This window comes from Aythya ferina, assembly GCF_964211825.1.
Source record: "Aythya ferina genome assembly, chromosome: 23".
Lineage (NCBI taxonomy): Eukaryota > Metazoa > Chordata > Aves > Anseriformes > Anatidae > Aythya > Aythya ferina.
Window position 1 is genome coordinate 6,732,744 of NC_140321.1, and position 18,683 is coordinate 6,751,426.

The 18,683-nt window shown below is 66.9% G+C and overlaps 3 protein-coding genes across 5 annotated transcripts in view; 2 read left to right on the forward strand and 1 right to left on the reverse strand.

Moving 5' to 3' along the window:
• EZH1 (enhancer of zeste 1 polycomb repressive complex 2 subunit) overlaps positions 1-2,127 on the forward strand; it is a 34,447-nt gene extending 32,320 nt beyond the window's left edge. For all 3 annotated transcript variants that reach the window (XM_084496503.1, XM_084496502.1, XM_084496504.1), the window contains exon 20: positions 53-2,127. In XM_084496503.1, the coding sequence (XP_084352629.1) occupies positions 53-113 (61 nt within the window). In that variant the 3' untranslated portion in view covers positions 114-2,127. The remainder of the gene's footprint in view (positions 1-52) is intronic.
• CNTNAP1 (contactin associated protein 1) lies at positions 1,546-11,912 on the reverse strand. The gene is made up of 24 exons (XM_084496499.1): positions 11,791-11,912; positions 9,892-9,993; positions 9,471-9,664; positions 9,218-9,365; positions 8,769-8,972; positions 8,497-8,681; positions 8,263-8,406; positions 7,598-7,859; positions 7,357-7,506; positions 7,102-7,273; positions 6,930-7,036; positions 6,712-6,831; positions 6,391-6,594; positions 6,148-6,304; positions 5,935-6,062; positions 5,412-5,579; positions 5,120-5,338; positions 4,798-5,037; positions 4,475-4,711; positions 4,259-4,386; positions 4,079-4,172; positions 3,753-3,986; positions 3,566-3,613; positions 1,546-3,458 (listed from the first exon to the last, which is right to left on the reverse strand). Exons 1-24 carry the CDS (start codon positions 11,867-11,869, stop codon positions 3,268-3,270), a joined length of 3,915 nt encoding a protein of 1,304 aa, XP_084352625.1. The 5' UTR covers positions 11,870-11,912; the 3' UTR covers positions 1,546-3,267.
• A 3,239-nt stretch (positions 11,913-15,151) lies between these two features.
• Positions 15,152-17,737, forward strand: CCR10 (C-C motif chemokine receptor 10). Its single transcript, XM_084496705.1, has 2 exons — positions 15,152-15,281; positions 16,188-17,737. Exons 1-2 carry the CDS (start codon positions 15,273-15,275, stop codon positions 17,268-17,270), a joined length of 1,092 nt encoding a protein of 363 aa, XP_084352831.1. The 5' UTR covers positions 15,152-15,272; the 3' UTR covers positions 17,271-17,737.
• The last annotated feature ends 946 nt before the right edge of the window (positions 17,738-18,683 follow it).

Genomic DNA, 18,683 nt, shown 5'->3' on the forward strand with positions numbered 1-18,683 from the left:
TTCAGGGAGTTCAGAGGTTGTTCCAGCAGCTGTGGCTTTCCCTTTCTCGTAGGTACAGCCAGGCAGACGCCTTGAAGTACGTTGGCATAGAGAGGGAGACGGATATCATCTAGGCTGTGTGCCGGGGGCGTCCCCGCACTCCTTGCTGCTGCACCTTGTAAGCGATGCCATGTTTGCTTCACGCTGACATGACTGCTGCCCGTGTTCCCCTTGCTGTGTGTGTCACAAGTGCTACTTGCTGCCCAGACACCCGGAGAGAGACTTGGGGCAGGAGCGTGAGCAGCTGCTGCCCGGGTATCAGCTCTGCGCAGCCCCGGCACCTTCCCTGCTGGCTGTCTCCTGGGCTGGAGGGAGCCTCATGGACTGAGGCGGCTGGGGCTTGAAGAAAAGCCGCGGTGCAGAAGGTTTCCAGTCGCCAGCTTTCAGCCTCTTCCCATTTTCTGCTGACTGCTGAAAGCAAGCGAGGGGCTGCCTGCACCGAGACCCTCGGGGCACAGCTCCGGGGACAGCTCCAGCTCCCCAGGGACAAGCTCTGGTCCCTGGTGCTGCCTCTCGCTGCCCTTCTTGTCCTGCCGACCAGGACAGCGACAGCACTGGAGCTGTGGCCACATGCCTGCACGTCCCCGAGCCTCACAGCTGCTGTCCCTGGGGCTTTTTTTCCCTCTGCCCCAGCTGGCTGGAGGACGGGGACCACCAGCACGTGGCTCGTGTGGCACGATCCCCTGGGACGGGGCGAGCAGCACTATGCAAAAAGTCACTTTGGGTAGGGAAGCTACTGAGCTGGTTAGAGACAAAGTTACGGGGGTGCTGCTGCAAGCACAAGGGGAATCCACGGAAAAAAAGCACTGGGGGGTGGGAGGGAGCCCTCCCAGCCCACAGCTGGCTGGGTCTGCTGGGGCTGGGACAGATTTGGGGCTGCGGGGGGAGCCCCCCACTGCTCGGCTGGGGCTGCAGCCAGCCTGGGAGCTGGGGCTTTGGCCGCGCTCCAGGCAGGTGCTTCCTGACCACGCAGTACCAAAGCTGGTTCCCCCACCCTGCTCTGCCAGGGCAGTCCTTTTCGGAGAGGCATGGGCCCTTGGAGATGCATCGGGTGCTTCAGGAGCCTTTTTCATTGCACAGAATTGCTTGGATGTTGTTTTGGTGAGGTTTGGGCAGGGCGCAGCGGACTGCTGCGTGCGGTGACAGAGGGGAAGACTCCCCAGAAAGCTCTGCGGAGGTTTCTGATGCTTTTTGTCCTGGCCTTGGCCTTTGGGGATAAAGGGAAAACGTTCTCTGGCAAGGTGAGGTTTGGCCTTAGCACCCCATGCAAGAAGAAAAAAAAGCAAAAAGCACTTTAAACTAAGCATTCCCAGCCAGGCAGCTGAGCCCCGTGCGCTGCCCAGGGTGCTCTCAGGTTTGGGGGGGGGACCACGGATGTCCCAGACCGCCACCGTCCTTCGGCAGCACCTTTGTGGGGCCGTTTGTCCAGGCCTGGGTGGGTGGAGGGAGGGATGGATGGATGCGGGGAGGGGTGGATGGATGGATGGATGGATGGATGGATGGATGGATGGATGGATGGATGGATGGATGGATGCCTCTTCCCTGAGCAGGGAACTGAAGGTTGGGGCTGTCCCCAGGAGCCACGTGTGCTGCCAGCTGGCCTGGTGCGGGGAGCTGGGAGCTGCTGGACTCCTGTACCAGCCTGGAGCGGTGCTGCAGGACGGTGTTTGTCCAGGGCTGGAACCACAGCCCTGCTCCTTTGGGATCCCCAGGGCTCCCATGCAGGGCAGGGCACGGCCCCCATCGCATCCCCAACCGCAGAGAGCGCCCTGGGTCTGCACGGGGAGCTGAGCCCCTCCTGGCCCGGGTCTGCTCCCGTCCTGCCCGCTGTCCATCCCGCCTGGCGATTTGGGTCCGTCTGGAGCAGCGCTTGTACCCCAGCCCCTCTCCCTCTCCCCCATCCCTGCTCCCACTGCCTCCATCCCCCGCCTTGCCCCGGCCCCCGCTGTCCGCTCGGTGTCCTGCGCCACGTTGGCCGTATCTGCACTATGCCAGGCTTGTGTCTGTGGTTCGTTGACGGTGAATTATAATGCACTTTAAAAAAGAACGTGGCTCGTAGCCTTTGTCACAATAAAGTGGTCGCCAACACCCCGCTGCGGCTCCCTGCGCTCTGTTCCCTGGCGCTGCCCCGCAGCCGAGCGGGATGAGCCCCCCCATGCCGGGACCCAACCCGGGCTCTGCGGGTCCCTGCGGCCCCGGCGGGTGGTGGATGTCCCGTGGGGATCACCCCAGTCCCCGGTGCTGGGGAGGAGCGGAGCCGCTCTCCCTCCGCACCCAAGGGGAGGCCGGGGCAGCGCGTCCAACGCCGTCGTTCTGCCTTTATTTGAGGCTCTCCGCATCTCGTCCAACAAAACGGATTTTTTTTTTTTTTTTAAATAAAGTGCCCAGCGGAGCCAGGCCTTTGGGTAGATAAATGCATTTCTGTAACATCGTCTGAACCACGATACAGCGCGCGAACGGGCTGGCGGTAAGGGCAGGACGAGCACCCCGGGCGGGGAAGTAGCGAACTATGGACCACTTACCACGACACTTCGACCGTGTAACACCCGACGTAACGTTCCGTTTTGCGTTTTTTTTTGTGTGTTTTTTTTTGTTTTGTTTTGTTTTGTTTTTATACAAACCGAGAGAATTTAAAAAAAAACACCGGAGTGTAGTAGAATATCCAGCGACGACGACAAGAACAACGACACCAAAAAAAAAAATAAAGGTAGAAAGGATCATCCGTACCTGACGGTCGGAAAGCAGCATCTCAGCAAAGTGCGGTGGCGTCATGCGCGGTGCACGCACGGGCAGGGTATTGCTGGGGCGCCCCGGGGCTGTGCTCCGAGGCTGGCTATTGCGTGGTTTCCTTCGTGGCTCTTGCTAAGCGAGTAAAGCAGCAGGTAATCGAGGCGCGAGCGGGGCGGGGGGCACCCCCACGGTGCTGCTCCCCCCCTCCCCGCAACCTCCGCGTGGGCTGCGAGGTGCCCCCGGGGTGGGGGGTCCCCGCCGAGGAGCGGGGCTCTGGCAGCGGGTGGCCTCCGGCGGAGGGGTCTGGGGGTGCCGGTGGCCAGGTTGGGCTGGAGGTGGCCACGCTCCGGCTCCGGGGCCGGCTTCGTCTCGGCGGTGCTGGCAGTTCAGGTGTGCTCGGCCCTATTGGTCCCGCGACGCTCGCTCCTGGTCTCCGGGCGGCCCCCGCCGTGGCCGTGGAGGGGGGCTGCGAGCCCGTCCCACCCCTCCCCGGCCCCGCTAGTCGCCTTTCGCCTCCTCCAGGATCTGGGGCAGGTTCTGGTCTTTGCGCACCGACAGCGGTTTGACGGTGCCGCCGTAGTCCTGGATGGCCTTGGGCTCGTTGGTGTGGTACGAGCCCTTGTAGCGGTGGTAGTAGAGGTAGAGCAGCACCAGCAAGCCCCCGAGCAGCAGCAGCAGGAACGTCACGACTGCGGGGAAGGCGGCGGTGAGGGAGGTTGGGGAGGGGACCCGGGGACAACCCGTGGCACGGTGTGGGGTGGGGGTGGGGAGGACGCCGGCCGGGGGTGTCACTTACACCCGATGATGATCCCGATCCAGCCGTCGTCGTGCACGTGGGGGAACTCTGCGGGGACAAAGCGGGTGGGTGGGATGGGGCCGCGGGGTTCTGCGCCTCCGCATCACCCAGGCAGCATCTGGCGCTTACCAAAGGGGGGCTCGGGGACTCCCACCACCCCCCCCCAGGCTCCCAGCACAGCACCTACCCGTGGCCATGTACCAGGGGTCCATCTCGGGGGGGATGAGGATGGTGGTGAGGGGCAGCATGGAGGCGCAGCTGGACTCCACCAGCTCCCCGCGGATGCTGTAGGGCCGCACCAGGCTGGTGGGGCGGAAAATGGCTTTGAGGGGGACGATGCTGTTAAACTTCACCCCGGAGAGGCAGCCCGAGAAGCCGGGCGTGTTGTAGCGCTGGATCTCGGGGTCGATCACGCCGGTCTCTGCGGGGGCACAGGAGGAGGTGGCTCAGCCCCCGCCAAGGACCGAGCTGGGGCCGAGAAGACGCTGGAGCGAGGAGCAGGACCCAGCTCACCCATCACGCGCCCCAGGTACAGGTTTTTGGGAGAGTCCAGCTTGCTGTCCACGAACAGAGAGAACTGCTGCTCCATGACGGGCAGGTAATCCACCTGGGTTTGGGGTGCAAGCACGCGGCGTCAGCACCCGCGGAGCCTCCCGCGCCCCCTGCCACCCCATCGGTGCCCCGGCCCCGTACCTGCGTGTACAGCGTGCGGTGCAGGCGGGTGATGTTGACGTGGTGGGGTCTCCCGTCCGTCACCGGCTTGGTGGTGAGGGCGAAGACGTAGGGGCTGGTGCCCAGCTGGTAGCGCAGCTGCAGGCTCCCTGCGGGCACAGCACCAGGCGGCTGCAGCGCCGCTCATCGGCCTGGGGACGATGGGGAGCACCCCCCCCCCCCCCGTGGGACCCTCACCGTCATCCTTGATGAGCACGGCCATGTAGTCCTTGACGAAGGAGCTGACGTAGAGCAGCACGGCGGGCGCCGAGGTGGTGCTGAAGCTGAAGCTGACCTCCTCGCTGGTGAGGTTGTAGCCGGGCAGGGGCTGCCAGGGGCTGCTGACGATGCTGGCGAACTCGCGGGCGGCGTACAGCGACATGGGCAGGATGTTGTAGCGCACCCACGTGCCCTCCTCAAAGTACCCACCGATATCTGCAGGGGAACCCACGGGGGTGACGGGGGGTGCCGGCTCCTCTCCCCCAGCCCGGCCCCGCAGAGGGTCCCCCCGCGGTGCTCACCGTGGTTGCAGAAGGGCCCGTCGAAGGCGGAGATGCTGCAGTTGCAGCTGTAGTGGCTGTAGCGCTCGACGCAGAGCCCGCTGTTCTGGCAGGGCACCGGCGGGTCCTGGCAGTGCCCGGTGCAGTTGACCCGCACGCCCTCGGTCTCGTTGGCCTTGCCCTCCAGGTTGAGCGTCACCCCGTTCATCCGCAGCGCCCGCAGGCACCCCAGGAACGGGCGCATCTTGTGCTCCGCCGCGCCTGCAGCCGGGACGAGACTCAGCGCCCTGCGGCACACCGGGGGGCACCGGGGACGTAGGGCACGGGGCGGGGGGTCTCTCACCGACGTAGAGGGGTCTGTCGAACTCGAGACGCACGAAGCTCTGCGGCGGGGCCGGCCGCACCACCCAGGGCAGTTTGTCCACCCGCAGCCGGGCCAGCTTCACGTTGAGCTCAGCCTTCACCTGGTGCCACTCGTCGTCGTTCCAGGGCACCGCCGAGCGCACCGTCAGGTTCTCGTGCCCGTTGCCGATGTCGTAGGCAAACACCACGTCCCTGGTGGCTGCGGGGACGCGGTGTCGGCAGGGGCACCCCAGCCCCGCCGCCCCCCGCGCCCCCGTTACCCGCGCTCGTACTGTTGAGCTCCACGCGGACGTAGTTTCGGGAGCCGGGGTTCTCCAGGAAGACGCCGGACGGGGCAGTGGTCTTGAAGTAGAAGGAGATGTCGAGGCTGTGGTTGGCCTGGAAGGTGGGGAAGAGCAGGGCTGCGCCCCTGTTGAAGGAGACGGTGTTCCAGGTGTTGCCTGCAGGGAGCAGGAGAGGGTGAGAGGTGGGCATGGACCCAGCGTGGGCATGGACCCAACGTGGGAATGAACCCAATGTGGATACAGGACCCAGTGTGGGTATGGACCCAACGTGGGCATGGAACCAGTGTGGATACAGGACCCAAAGTGGGCGTGGAACCAGCATGGGTATGGACCCAACATAGGTATGGACCCAGTGCAGGATGGACCCAACATGGGTATGGGACCCAACGTGGGCATGGATTCAACTGGGGAGTGAACCCAATGTGGATACAGGACCCAACATGGGCATAGACCCAACGTGGAGACAGGACCCAACATGGACACGGGACCCAACGCAGCTCTGGCCACTCACGGTCCCCATAGCACCGCAGGGGCCCCAGCAGGAACTGCGCTTCGGAGCCGGAGCGGTTGGTGTCTCCCACCACCACCTGCGTGACGGGCAGGTGGTCCACGAAGGTCAGCAGACCCTTGTCCGTCCTCCTGCGGATGGCACGTGCATCAGAGGGGCTGCTCCCCACCACCCCCCTGACCCCCCAAGCCTGTTCCCGCAGCCCCCAACCCTCACCACAGCGTGTGGTCGGCGTCGCAGTTGCAGAAGTACTGGGGGTCGACGCAGTTCTTGTCCAGCCCGCAGGCGCAGCGCTGGATGCCCGGCCGCGAGCCCCCCCAGTAGTAGTGCCGCTCGTTGTTTCGGCCCATCCAGAAGCTGTAGGGCAGCCCGGCTGGGGGCACAGGGGAGGGTAAGGACATGGGCAGGGGGACACGGCACGGCCCCGCGGCACGGCCCCGCTCCCCTCCCGGCGCTCACAGGGGGTGTTGAGCAGGCGGGAGTTGTAGCAGTGCAGCTCGATGCGCTGCTCGCAGTACTCGGAGGCATTTGCCAGCGCTGAGACCTCGGCCCAGGAGGCGTTCCAGTACTCCACGGCGCCCAGGTAGGGCTGATCCACGCTGGAACCCGTCACCCGCGTGGCGTAGTGGCGGTTGTGCCGTATGATCGTCCATGCCCGGTCCTCTGCAGGGCAGGGGGTGTCAGGAGAAGCCCCCCGGGACGCCCCGGCTCGCTCCATCCCCGAGCCCGGGGTGCAGAGGGAGAGCCCGGTGCCTGCCCCCGCTGTCCTGTCGCGCCCACCTCGTATGTCACAGTACACCGTGAAGGGTTTGAGCGGCCCGCTGCCGTCCGGGTCGATGGTGTAGTTCCCCGAGGTCTTCCCGCTGACCCGGTAAGCATCGCACGACTCCTTGTAAAGGGCTGGAAGAGGGAAACGAGGCGCAGGGATGGAGAGAAGATGGGCACCCAGGGCCGGAGAGAGCCGTGGGGGCCGTCGTGTCCCGCCCTGCTGCGCTCACATTTGTGGCAGGTCTCTCCCTTGTACCCCGTCAGGTCGCAGATGCACATGAAGTCGTCCCAGGACTGGACGCAGCGGCCGTCGTGCTCGCACAGGTTGGGGGTGCACCTGGGGGCGCAGAGGGTTTGGGTCCCGGCCCCGCCGGCCCCCGCGCCCTCTGCCCGAGCCGGTACCTGTCCGTGATGCCGCAGACGTTGAAGAAGACGTCGGCGTACTTCCCCAGCCGGTGCTGCACCAGCATCTCCAGGTCCACGGGCTGCATGTCGACGCTCAGCATCTGCAGGCAGCCGTGGAAAGCCGTCTGGTTCGACCGGCAGCCGGTGAGCGAGGCCGGCTTGGGGCAGCCTGCAAGGCACGGGGCAAGGGGGTGAGCGGCACACGGGTACCCCACACACCCCCCCACACACCCCTGCCCACCCTGCGCCCACCTCCGAAGAAGTACTGGCTGCCGGTGCGGAGCTGGAAGGGGTGCGCCACCCGAAATTCGGCGCCGTCGTCATCGTCGATGGTCACCACGGCCGAGCCTTCCCGTGCCACCAGCTGCACCGAGTGCCAGAAGCCGTCGTTCAGGCGATGCCCTGCGTGGGGGAGAGGTGGGCGTACAGTGGGGTGGGGGGCACCGACACCCCAACGGGACCCCCAGACCCCATATATCAGCCCCCGGCCCACCTGCAGCGAACTCCAACTTCTTCTTGCCGGGCTGGGCGATGGAGACGTTGATCTGGCCCTGGCTCAGCACCATCTCCAGGGAGCCCAGGCGGTCGGCGAAGCTGGTGTAGAGCAGGAGCCCGGCCATGTCCCAGGAGCGGAAACGAAAGCTGACGGCCAGGCGGTTCCTGCGGGGGATCCCCGGCACCTGCACGTAGTTGTTGATGCCGGCGAAGGTGATGGGGGTGTTCACCTGGTCCTGGCAGTAGTGGCCCACGCTGCCCTGCGGGTGCCCACGGGAGGCGGTGAGGGATGGGATGCTCCCGTGGCAGGGAGATCCACCCCGTGGCCCCCCCACCAGCCCCGATTGCCCCGCTCGATCCCGTTGCCTGGTGATGCCGGGTGGGTGCCCCAGGCCAGGGATGACCTCGTGCGGTCGATGCGGGGCCGCTTGGCTGAGCGCAGCAGCCTCCAGACTCACGTCACCCCAAAACGCAGCCTGAACCTGGGAAAGGGGTCACCCCATAGCAGGGACACGGCCCTAGGGAAGGGGTCACCCCATAGCGGGGGCTGAGGACCTGGCCCCCACTTGGAAACGGGTCACCCCACAGCAGGGGCAGCACCACCGAGGAAGGGGGCACCCCATGGCGGGGCTGGACCCCTGCCCCCTAGTCTGGGGGCTGCACCTCGAAGCGGATGTTGGATCTCCGGTGCCGGGCCAGGTCGGCGATGTTGACCCCGTTGAAGATGATGTTCTCCACGCAGCCCCGAAAGTTTTGCCGGTAGGTGAGGTGCTGCTTGTCCTGGTCGATCACCCCCCCGAAGAAGAGCTGGGAGGCAGAGAGGGGGGTGCTCAGCCTCACTCCAAGGACGCTGTGGGGCCGGCAGCCCAGCAGCTTCCCCCCGCTCCCCGGACCCACCTCGGTCTCGAGGTCGAGGTGCTCGAAGGTGCCGTGGCAGCGGAAGCGTTTGACCTCCCCGTCCAGCGTCAGGTTGACGTGGTGCCCGTAGCGCTCAATGTGCAGTGAGTGCCAGTGCTGATCGTCCAGCAGGCTGCCCACCGCCACCGTGGTGTGACCCTCGGTGGCGTGCACCGGGCTGCTGCCTGGGGAGGGGACACCGTCACCCTGCGGCCCCTTTGCCCCCGGCCCCTCTGATCCCCCCCGGTCGGATCCCCACATCCCCGGCTCACCTAAGCTGATGTGCAGGAAGAGCTGGGCTTGCTTGAGCTCCACCGTGATGTAGTCGCCCTGCGAGCCCTCCCCGTGCATCAGCACCCCGTCCTGCTCCACCGTCTTGAAGTTGAAGGAGATGTCGTCTTCCATGGTGCTGATCTTTTTGGCGCGGAAGCGGTAGGAGATGGCATCGTCCCCGTCGAAGTACAGCACGTGGGACCCTGGGGGAGAGGCAGGCTGGCGTTTGGGAGCGCTCCTCTCCAACCCCGCTAAGAGCTGGGGCAGGTTTATGTCATAGCTAATAATGGCTGCGGATTGCTTGGACGCAATCCTGATGGAAAAAGGGTTTTCTGGGCATGCCAGAGCCGGGCTGCAGCGCTGGCCTCGGTGCAGGAGCTGGCCCCGTGCCCCGCGGCTCCCTCCCGGGTCCCTTCCCCGCACGGGGACCACCGGGACCGGTACTCACGGTAGGGGCAGCCGTAGAGGCCCAGGCGCAGCCCGATCTTCCCCCGGGGGTTCCAGGCCACCGGGATGATGCGGATGTAGCGGGCGAGGATGGGGTAGTGCAGGTCGTGCCGCACCACCCCGCTCTCATTCACGTTCCCAAAAAACGTCTGGGGACAAAGGGGCAGCTCAACGCGGGGCCAGCTGCCCCCCCTTCACCTCCCTGCTCCCAACAGGGGAACCCCAACCCCGCGGGGGGACCCCACGGCTCCTACCCAGTTGCTGCCCTGTTGGAAAAAGGGTTTCCAGCTGGTGGGGTGGTCCCCGTAGAGCACGATGTAGCGCGTCAGCCAGTCGTACGTGTTGAAGGTCCCCTGCGTGGCCACCGCGTTGATCCTGTGCTTCTGCATCAGGTCGATCTGCAGCCAGGGCTGCTTGTCGCGGGGGTCGGGGGACCAGCCGCTGGTGCCTGCGGGATGGGGGGGCTCAGGCAGGACCCCGCAGCCCCAAAAAGGGCCGCCCTCAGCCCTGCCACTGCACCCCACTCGGGGAGCCCCCCGTGCCCTTTGGGGATGCTGAGGGTGAGACCTTGCAAGGAGCCCCCTCCCCACAGCCCCCCAAGCTCCGTGGCAGCCCCACGGTGGGGTGGGGTCCCCATGTGCTGTCCCTGACCCCGCAGGCGGGGGGGGGACTCACTGTGCAGCCGGGCGAAGCTGGCTGAGTAGAAGATGTTGTATCTGGAGGAGGCACCGATGGACGAGGAGTAGAGGGGCGCGACCAGCTCATCGTAACAGGGTCCTGCGGGGGAAAGGGGTGCTGGGCACGAGGGGGGTCTGGCATGGGGTGCGGTGACCCCATGTCCCCAGCAGCATGGGGAAGGGGTGGGGAGCAGCTCCGTGGTGCCAGGATTAAGGGAGGAAGGGGTGATGGAGGCAGGGGTGCTGGAGGCAGGGGTGATGGATCCTTAGGGTGATGGAGACGGGGGGTGGCGGATCCACAGGGTGGTAGATCTATGGGGTGAGGGACCCACGGGGTGACAGATCCGTGGGGTGGAGGAGGCAGCCAGCCCCCAGCCACCCTCCGAGCCCCATCCTGGTGGCAGCAGCAGCAGCAGGGCCCTCTCCCCGCACCGTGACCCAGCGGTTCTGCGTCTCCACGCCCCGCTGAGCCCAGCGCCGAAAACCCAGGAGGGAGGGAGGGGGGGTGGCGGCAGCGCAGCCATTGCCGGCCCCTCCCGCGGTCCCCACTTTTGGGAAGGGTCCTCACCGGTGGCTCATGGCCCCCCCCAGCCCCCTGCAAAGCCGGAGGAGCGGCGGATCCTTCCCTGGCAGCTCGGCTCCTGCCTCTGCCCTCCCACTGCAGCGGGAGCTGACGCACCTCTGCGGGCTCCCGGCGCCGCACCAGCACCAGCAGCCTCCGCACTGCCGTGGGCGGCCGGGGAAGCCCCCTCCCCAGCCAGCCCTGCACCCCCCCAGCCCGGTCCCACACGGCCCAGGGACAGCTGCTGGGCCGGGAGCCCGCTGGGGGCTCTGGGAGGGGGGGGAGAAGGGGGAAGGAGGGGGAGTTGCAGGGGTGGGGGGGGGGTGGGGGGGCAAATCCTGGTGGCATCCGCAGAGGGGACCGTGGTGGGGTTGGGGGCTCTGAGCCCCTCGCAGGGTGAGGGGTCGGGCAGCCCCCGGTGAGCTGTCCCGGAGGAGCTCCAGGGGGGTCTCCTGCAGCCGGGGGGGGGCTGGCTGGGGACAAGGGCAGCTGCGGTGTGCCCACGATGCCAGCCCCCCCCCTCCCCGAGCCTCCATCTCTCCCTGTCTGCCTCCCCCCATAGATCCATCCCCCCATAGATCCATCTCCCCACAGCTCTACCCCCCCCATAGATCCATCCCCTACAGATTCATCCCCCATAGATCCTCTGCCATAGATCCACCCCCCCAAAAATCCCCCCCACCCCCCCCATCCCCCTATACCCCCATCATCACCCCCTGCCTCCCTCTCCCGTACCCAGCGCCCCCCCGAGCACCTCCCCGCTGCCCCCCGCCTCAGTTGGGCTGCAGCCCCCAGGCCCCGACCCTCCCCTACCCCTGCACCCCCCCTGCCCCTCCCCAGCCCCCCCCCCACCTTGGGACCAGCCCCGAGCATCCCTGCGGCGCTGCCCGTGGTCCCGGCGGAGCCGCACCGGGGGGCTCCGGGGGCTGCCCCCCCCCCGCCTCGGGGTACCCGGTACGGTCGTGGGATGCGGCTCCCGGTGCTGAGCATCCCCGGGACCACCGGAGACACCGGGCCGAGCCTGGGGGCGGGGGGGGGGGGGGGGGGGCTGCGGCGGGGCAGCGCCGGGCGGGGCTCGGGGGGGGGGGGGGGGCGCCCGGCCGCTGGGTCCGGCGGTGACCTTGGGGGAAAAGAGCCGGGAGGGACACCGGGGGATGCCCGGGAGAACCGGGGAACCGGGGCTGGAGAGAGGTGGGGAGGGGGGGGGGACACAGACACCGGGGCTGGGGGGGGGGACCGGGGGATGCTCGGGGGATGCTCGGGGGATGCTCGGGGGCTGCCGGGCTCCGTCCCGCAGTGCGGAGCGGCGGCTCCCGGGGCCGCGGCCCCACTTACGTGCGAGGCAGCCGGGGCCGGGGAGGAGGAAAGAGGCGCAAGAGGCGAGCAGGAGCCCGAGGAGGCGGCGAACGCCCATGCTGGGAGCGCCCCGAGCGCCCTCGGCGCCGCCGCTCCCGGTGCTGCAGCCGCGCGGAGGAACGGGACCGGCGGCTCCACCCACGGGGCGGCCCCGGGACGGGCGGGGTGCTGGCACGGGGATGGGGCCGAGCGTTGAGCACCCCCCCCCGACCCCACCGAGATGCCGCCGAGCAGCCCCAGGAACCCCCGGTCCCGGTCCGCGGCAGCCCCGGGTGTCCCACCGGGCATCACCGGGACCCCCGGTCCCGGTGTTAATAGTCCCCGGTGTCCCACCGAGCACCCCCGGGACCCTCAGTCCTGCCCCCGACAGCCCTGGGTGTCACACCGACTGTCCCCAGGATCCCCGGTCCTGCTCCTGGAAGCCCCACGCGTCCCACCGAGCAGCCCCAGGACCCCAAGTCCCGGTCCCGACAGCCCTGAGCATCCCACCGAGCAGCTCCGAGACCCCCGGTCCCCTCCCCAAAAACCCCCGGACACCCTTCCAAGAATCCCCGGTGTTATACATGGAGCGGTAATTCGTGTCGAGAAGATGGTCGGTATTAATAAGGAAGGGGGAGATTTGGGAGTGTGGCCATGGGGCTTGGAAAGCCCCGTGGTTGAGATAAAATTAGACTCTTAACGAGGAGGCCATCAGGAATGTAAAAGAGTTTAGCGGGAACCCAGAAGGGTGATCCAGGAGACTCCATGCAGGCTCCGGTTAAGGCATGGAAGTTTCTGGATGTTTGCTGTTATTTGCAAAGTTGTTTGGCCAATGAAAAGGTGTTTTGAAAAGAACTGCTGGGGGGAGAAGGGTGTAAGAGGGGGCCTGCCCTCAGGATAAAAAAGGCAACGCGATGAAGTCACATCAATAAAGAAGCAGGAAAAAGGAGTGAAGAGGAACAGGAGGGGAATGGGGACCAGGACGGGAACAGGCACATTGATTGCATCACGAAGATGGGTTCGGCCAAACTCAGCAAATTGCTCAGAGAAGCTCTACAGAAAGTCGCTGGAAATGGGCACTGGAGCTGGAGAGAAGCTGGAGCTGAGAGAAGCGGAGCCAGCACACAGCTACCTCTCGCTGGTCAGCAGCTGCACATTGTGGTGACCTGGAGGTGCCTTTTGGCCCAGGCCCTATGGCCTTGGGAAGGAGCTGGATGTGCTTTTCTTCCATCCGGGAAGAACGGGATCCATAAGGCATGAAGACCGAGCTGCTTGACTTAAAGCGAGACATTGTTCAAAAGGGATGGAAAATGGAGACTGCTAAGTCATGGAACTTGGAGGGTTGTTTGTTACCTTTCCTGATTGCACGTATGTATAGGTGTACTCAGGTTTAGTATGTCAAGCCATGTTCTGTATATTTATAATGTTTGATGTTTGTGTGTGCGCATTGGTGGAGCGGGGACTCCCCGCACACCCAGCGCTGTTTACTTGCCTTTTATACCTTTTATAGCTTTTATATCTTTTATACTTTTTATACCTTTTATACCTTTTATAAATATTTATTTTATAAATATTACTAAATTCAGATTGAGTTGAGACTTCATTTATAACACCAGCACCCCCGATCCCACTCTCAACAGCTCCAGTCCCTCCCGCTGAGCACATCCGGGACCCCCAGTCCTGGTCCCAACAGCCCTGAGCAGCCCCGGGACCCCTCAGCACTGAAAGCCCAGGGGCTGCAGGGGCACCGGGTGCCAGCAGCCCTTCGTGGGGCATGGGGGGAGTGGGACACGGGGTGAGCACTGCACGGGGTGAGCACTGCATGGGGTGAGCGTGGCCGGGTGGCTGGGAGGTGCAGTCCCCCCCCAGACGTGTTCCAGGCACCCAGCACTCGCAGCTGCAGCCTGGGCAGGGAGGGATTTGCGCCGTGCCAGCAGATGTGGCGGTGATTGTAATCAAGCAGCAGATTAAGGCCTGCGGGTTTAGGGGTCGCCCGTCCTCCCAGCGGTGCAGAAGACCGGGATTTAGCCCCTGTCTGCTCCCAAACGTGCCAGACACCCACCGAGGGGGGTGGCCGCCGCGTGTCCTACATACGCTGCCTCCCCCCAGCCCCTGCGGTGCCCTGCGGGGAATTCGGGGGGCAGCTGCAGGCTCACCCCAAAGGATGGGGATGCTCCGGGGGTCCGCTGGGTCCAAGCAGGGTCCTGGTGCTGGGCAGGACCCCAGCGTGGCCGGGCACCTCGCTGCAAGGGGCAGGACGGCGCGGCTGTCACCTGCGGCGGTGCCGGGGCTGCTTCCTGTGCAGGAGCGGAGCTGGGGCTGGGTGAAAGAGGGAACAGAAAGCCCCAGGTGCAGGGGGGCTGCGGGGGGAGCTGGAGCCGTGTCCCCGAGGCTGGGGATGCAGGTGCCCCTCCTGCATCATCCCCCAGCCCCTCGCAGTGCTGGCGGCTCCAACCGAGCCGTGTCGGGGGCATTTGCCCCCCGGGACCCCTGCCCCTACCCCCAGTAGGATGGCACCCCCGTAACGGGCACGGAGCGAAGGCAAGGGGAAGGGGGAACCTGCCCCCAGCCCTTCCCGTGCTTCCAGCAGCTCCACGGCCCTGGGGCTCCGACTGGGAGCTCCTGGGGCCAGCAGGGACCCTGCGCAGAGCCGGGATAAGCCAGGGAAAGATGTCTGGAGCCAGGAGAAAGGAGGGATTGAGGGATTACCGCTGCGAGAGGCGGAAAGCCTGCTGGAGCCTGGAATCAATTTGCTCCCCCCTGGGGAGAGGAAAGCGGGGCCCCTTCCCCGCAGATCCTAATCTGCCCCGTAAGGAGGAGGAGGGAACCTTGTCAACAACCAGCAGGTCGTCCCCCCAGCGCTGGGGGGGCACGGGGGCTTGGGGACAGAGCAGAGCATGGGACCCCAGGGGCGGGGGGGATGTCACGCTCCAGCAGCCGCCCCCGGTTCCTGGAGCCCCCCGTTTCCCACCCGAACAAGCCATGCCTGCACCAAGCACGGCTCCAAACATCCCTCCAGGCCGGCGTCCTGCCTGCACCCAGCCCCGTGCCAACAGCCCAGAGCAGCCCCCGCTCCCCTCCTTGGCATCGTCCCCGTGTGGCTCTCGCATGGGGTGGGAGATGCAAACAGCAGCCCCCCGGGCTGGGGTCTCCTGGAAGCGCCGGGTGTCCCCAACCAGCCCCTGCTCGCAGCCCGGCTCTCCTCCCACCCCCAGGTGCTGTCCCCAGCCCCGTGTCACCAGCGCTGAGCGGAGCACAGCTATTTCTGTCACCCGGCGGCCAGATGCTGGCCGCAAAGCTGAAGACGTAGGACACGGCTCCGGAGCAGGGTCGTGGCTGCTTCTCCTTCCCCCCTGGGGCTGGGTTTGTGCTCTCAGCGCAGCTCTCGGTATCGGGTGCAGCACATGCTCAAACCACAGGTTGCAGAGCTCTGAGACACCGGCGGCTCCACTGGGCGAGGAGGGGAGAGGTCCTGCAGGGCGATGGAGAAGGTGAGGGGCTGCAGTGAGGGTTCGCTGGGTGTCTCCGGGCGCAGACACCGCTCTCTGGCTCCTGTTTCTGCTTTAAAATGTTCTCCTTGTGCACCTTGTGGGTTGGGAGGCAGCGCCCTGGGGAAGGGCAGAGCAGTGCTGGGTGCTCCAGGTCCCCAAGCCCAGAGTGGGGAAGGAGCTGGGGGAGCTGCTGGGGGCTGATCCTGGCTGGTGCTGGGATCCTGGCTGCGGTGCTGCCCCTTTCCCCTGTGGCAGGGCTGGAAGCACTGGGAGCTGGGAGCACTGGGAGCACTGGGAGCACTGGGCACATCTACCCGCGACCTGTGCGAGGCAGGGGGATGCTCCGGGAGCATCCCTGGCCAGGATCAGGACCAGGCAGTGTGGGGCTGAGCCCCACAGGGATCCCCAGGGCTCATGCACAAGCATGAGGGTGCTTGGGGAAGGTCTCTGCGCACCCACAGCTCCTGGCACCACCAGCGTGGAGCCTGGGGGCCGGCTGGATGGGGCCCCCCGGGGCCATGGGCTTGGTGCGAGCCCCCGGGGGCATCAGGAGCAGCTCCCCCATGGTGGGGTCAGGGCTGATTTGGGGCTGTGCCGGGGACGCCAGGGCTGGGGTCACGTCTCCCCTCCAGCCCTGAGCTGCAGCAGGGAGCACGGGAAGGGCACGGCTGCTCTCGCAATGACTGAGCGAGGCAAAAGCCACCGCTGCCTTGGAGAGGGTGTGAGACAGAAACCTCGCTGCGCACGGGGCAGCCCACAAAGGGCCGGGGCGGTGGCGCTGCCGGGGCTCCCTGCAGCGAGCTGTGCTACTCCACGGGGCTGGGTGGAGGCTGCACACCGCAGCGGAGCTGTGGCTGTGGCTGGTGCACGCCCGGAGCTTCCCTCGCTCCTCATCCCTCTGCGCAGGCGAACCCCAGCCCCACCGCCATGGAGACAGCGGCCACCACCGACTTCTACTCCTGGGAGTACGACCCCGCGTGGGACGACGGCATGCTGCCCGAGCTGTGCGAGAAGCAGGAGGTGCAGGGCTTCGCCCGCACCTACCAGCCGGCCGTCTACCTGCTGCTCCTGCTCCTGGGCACGGTGGGCAACGGGCTGGTGCTGCTCACGCACACCCGCTACCGCCGGGCGCACAGCGTCACCGACGTCTGCCTCCTGCACCTCGCCCTCTCTGACCTCCTGCTGCTCCTCACGCTGCCCTTCGCCGTCACCGTCACGCTGCAGGGCTGGGCCCCGGGCACGGCCGCCTGCAGGGCGCTGCAGGGCATTTACGCCCTCAATTTCTACGGGGGCTTCCTCTTCCTCACCTGCATCAGCGTGGACCGCTACGTGGCCATCGTGCGGGTGCCGGCCGCTTGCCGCCTGCGCCCGCGGGCTCGCCGCCACGGCTGGCTGACGGCGGGGCTGGCCTGGCTGCTGGCCACGCTGCTGGCGCTGCCCCAGTTCATCTACGGCCGAGCGGAGCAGCACCAGGACCTCCGGATTTGCCGCGTCGTCTTCCCCCCGGCGGTCTCGCGGGCGGCCCGGGGGGCCACCAACCTGGCGCAGGTCGTGCTGGGCTTCGCGGTGCCCTTCCTGGTGATGGCGAGCTGCTACGCGGCCGTGGCTCGGACGCTGCTGGCGGCTCGGGGCACCCAACCCCACCGGGCTCTGCGGGTGCTGCTGGCCCTCGTGCTGGTCTTCGTGGCCCTGCAGCTGCCCCACAGCCTGATGGTGCTGCTGGATACGGCCGAGCTGCTGGCCAGCTGGGAGGTGAGCTGCGCCCAGAGCCGCCGCAAGGACCTGGCGCTGCTGATCACCGGCGGGCTGGCGTACCTGCGCTGCTGCCTCAACCCCCTGCTCTACGCCTTCCTGGGGCAGCGTTTCCGCCGGGAGCTGTGGCTGCTGGCCAGCGATGCCGGCTGCGTGGGGCCCATCGACCCGCGCTGCCCCGGCTGCCCCAGTCCCCGCCGGCGTTCGTCGCTCTCCACCTGCCAGGACGTGGCGTAGGGACGCGGTGCCCGTGCCCCGGGGCGGGTAGCGGCACCCTTGGGGCTCAACACCCCCGTTTTGGGGGAGTTTGAGCCACCCTAAGTGGTTTGAACCACCCTGGTAGGGGCAGGATGGACAGAGCGCACTCCTGGGCAGATGGACGAGGAGCCCCGCAGCGTCCTGCCCAACAATGGGATGGGGACGATGCCCCGAGCTCGGGGGGACCGTGCAACGCCAGCTGCCTTCTGGAAGGACCGTGCAGTGTCACACACGGCTCTGGGGGGATGAGCACGCCCCAGGGGGACCGTGCGGTGCCGCGTGTGCTCCGGCGGGACCGTGCAATGGCCTCGGGGGCTCTGGGAGGGGGCCGCGGGATGCCCCCGAGCTCGGAGCGCTGCGTGCGGATCCAGACGCAGCAGGGCGCTGGGCAGGGCGCTGGCTTGCACTTTCCTTCCCACCCTGGCAATAAACCCTGCTCGAACCCCGCTGGGAGAGTGGCCCTGTCCCTGCGGGCTCAGGGGGACCTGGGAGGCGGCGGGGAGCGGGGAAGGGGCCCGGCACTGGCCGGGGGATGCCTGCAGGCGGCAGCAGAACCCAGCGCGTCCTGCCCGGCCCTGCCTGGCCCTCCCTGGCCCTGCCTGGCCCTGCCTGTCCCCACCCGGGTGCCCAGCACTGCAGGGCTTGAACGCGTCTGCCCCTGCCGGGACCCCCGGACACAGGATGGGGACCCCCAGATGCAGGATGGGGACCCCCAAACGCAGGGCGGGGACCCCCAAACGCAGGGTGGGGACCCCCAAATGCAGGGTGGGGACCCCCTAAACTGGGCTCCAGCAGCAGGAGGGAGCCTGGCTGCAGCCCCGCAGTGGGGAGAGGGGGCTCTGCTTTGTGCAGGGCAGGGGGCTACGGCCTAGGAAGAGGCAGGAGCTGGGGGTATCACGGCCCCTGTCCCCACCAGCACAGCCGAGGTGGCGGCAGAGCCCACTCCGTGGGCTGCAGGGGTTGGGAATCCCCCTGGGGCTGGCAGCAGCGTGATCCCCTGGGAAAAACCTACTCTGGGTCAGGCTGGAAACCCCCCCCCCAGCCTGAGGGGCGAGAGGGGCTTTCCTCTCCTTTCGTCTCCTCTCACTTCCCCTTGAGTTCTGGCCCAGCAAATCCCATCCCAGCAGGGCCGGGGTCGGTGCCTCCGGGGTGGGCACAACGGGGGTGCCCTCGTCCTCTATCCTGGGGCCAGGCGGAGCGGTGCCGTGGTGCTGAGCAGCACAGGGGGCAGCAGGAGGGGGGTTGCCTCTGGCTCTGGCCAAGCTCTCGCAGCCACTTCTGGGGTTTCTGAGAGCGGGGAAGTGCCTCCCCGCGCTGCGGGCTGGAGGCCTCTTCCCGCTCACCCACACACGGCTCCCGCTTTGGGATTAGCCCGGTGCTCTCGCTGGGAGA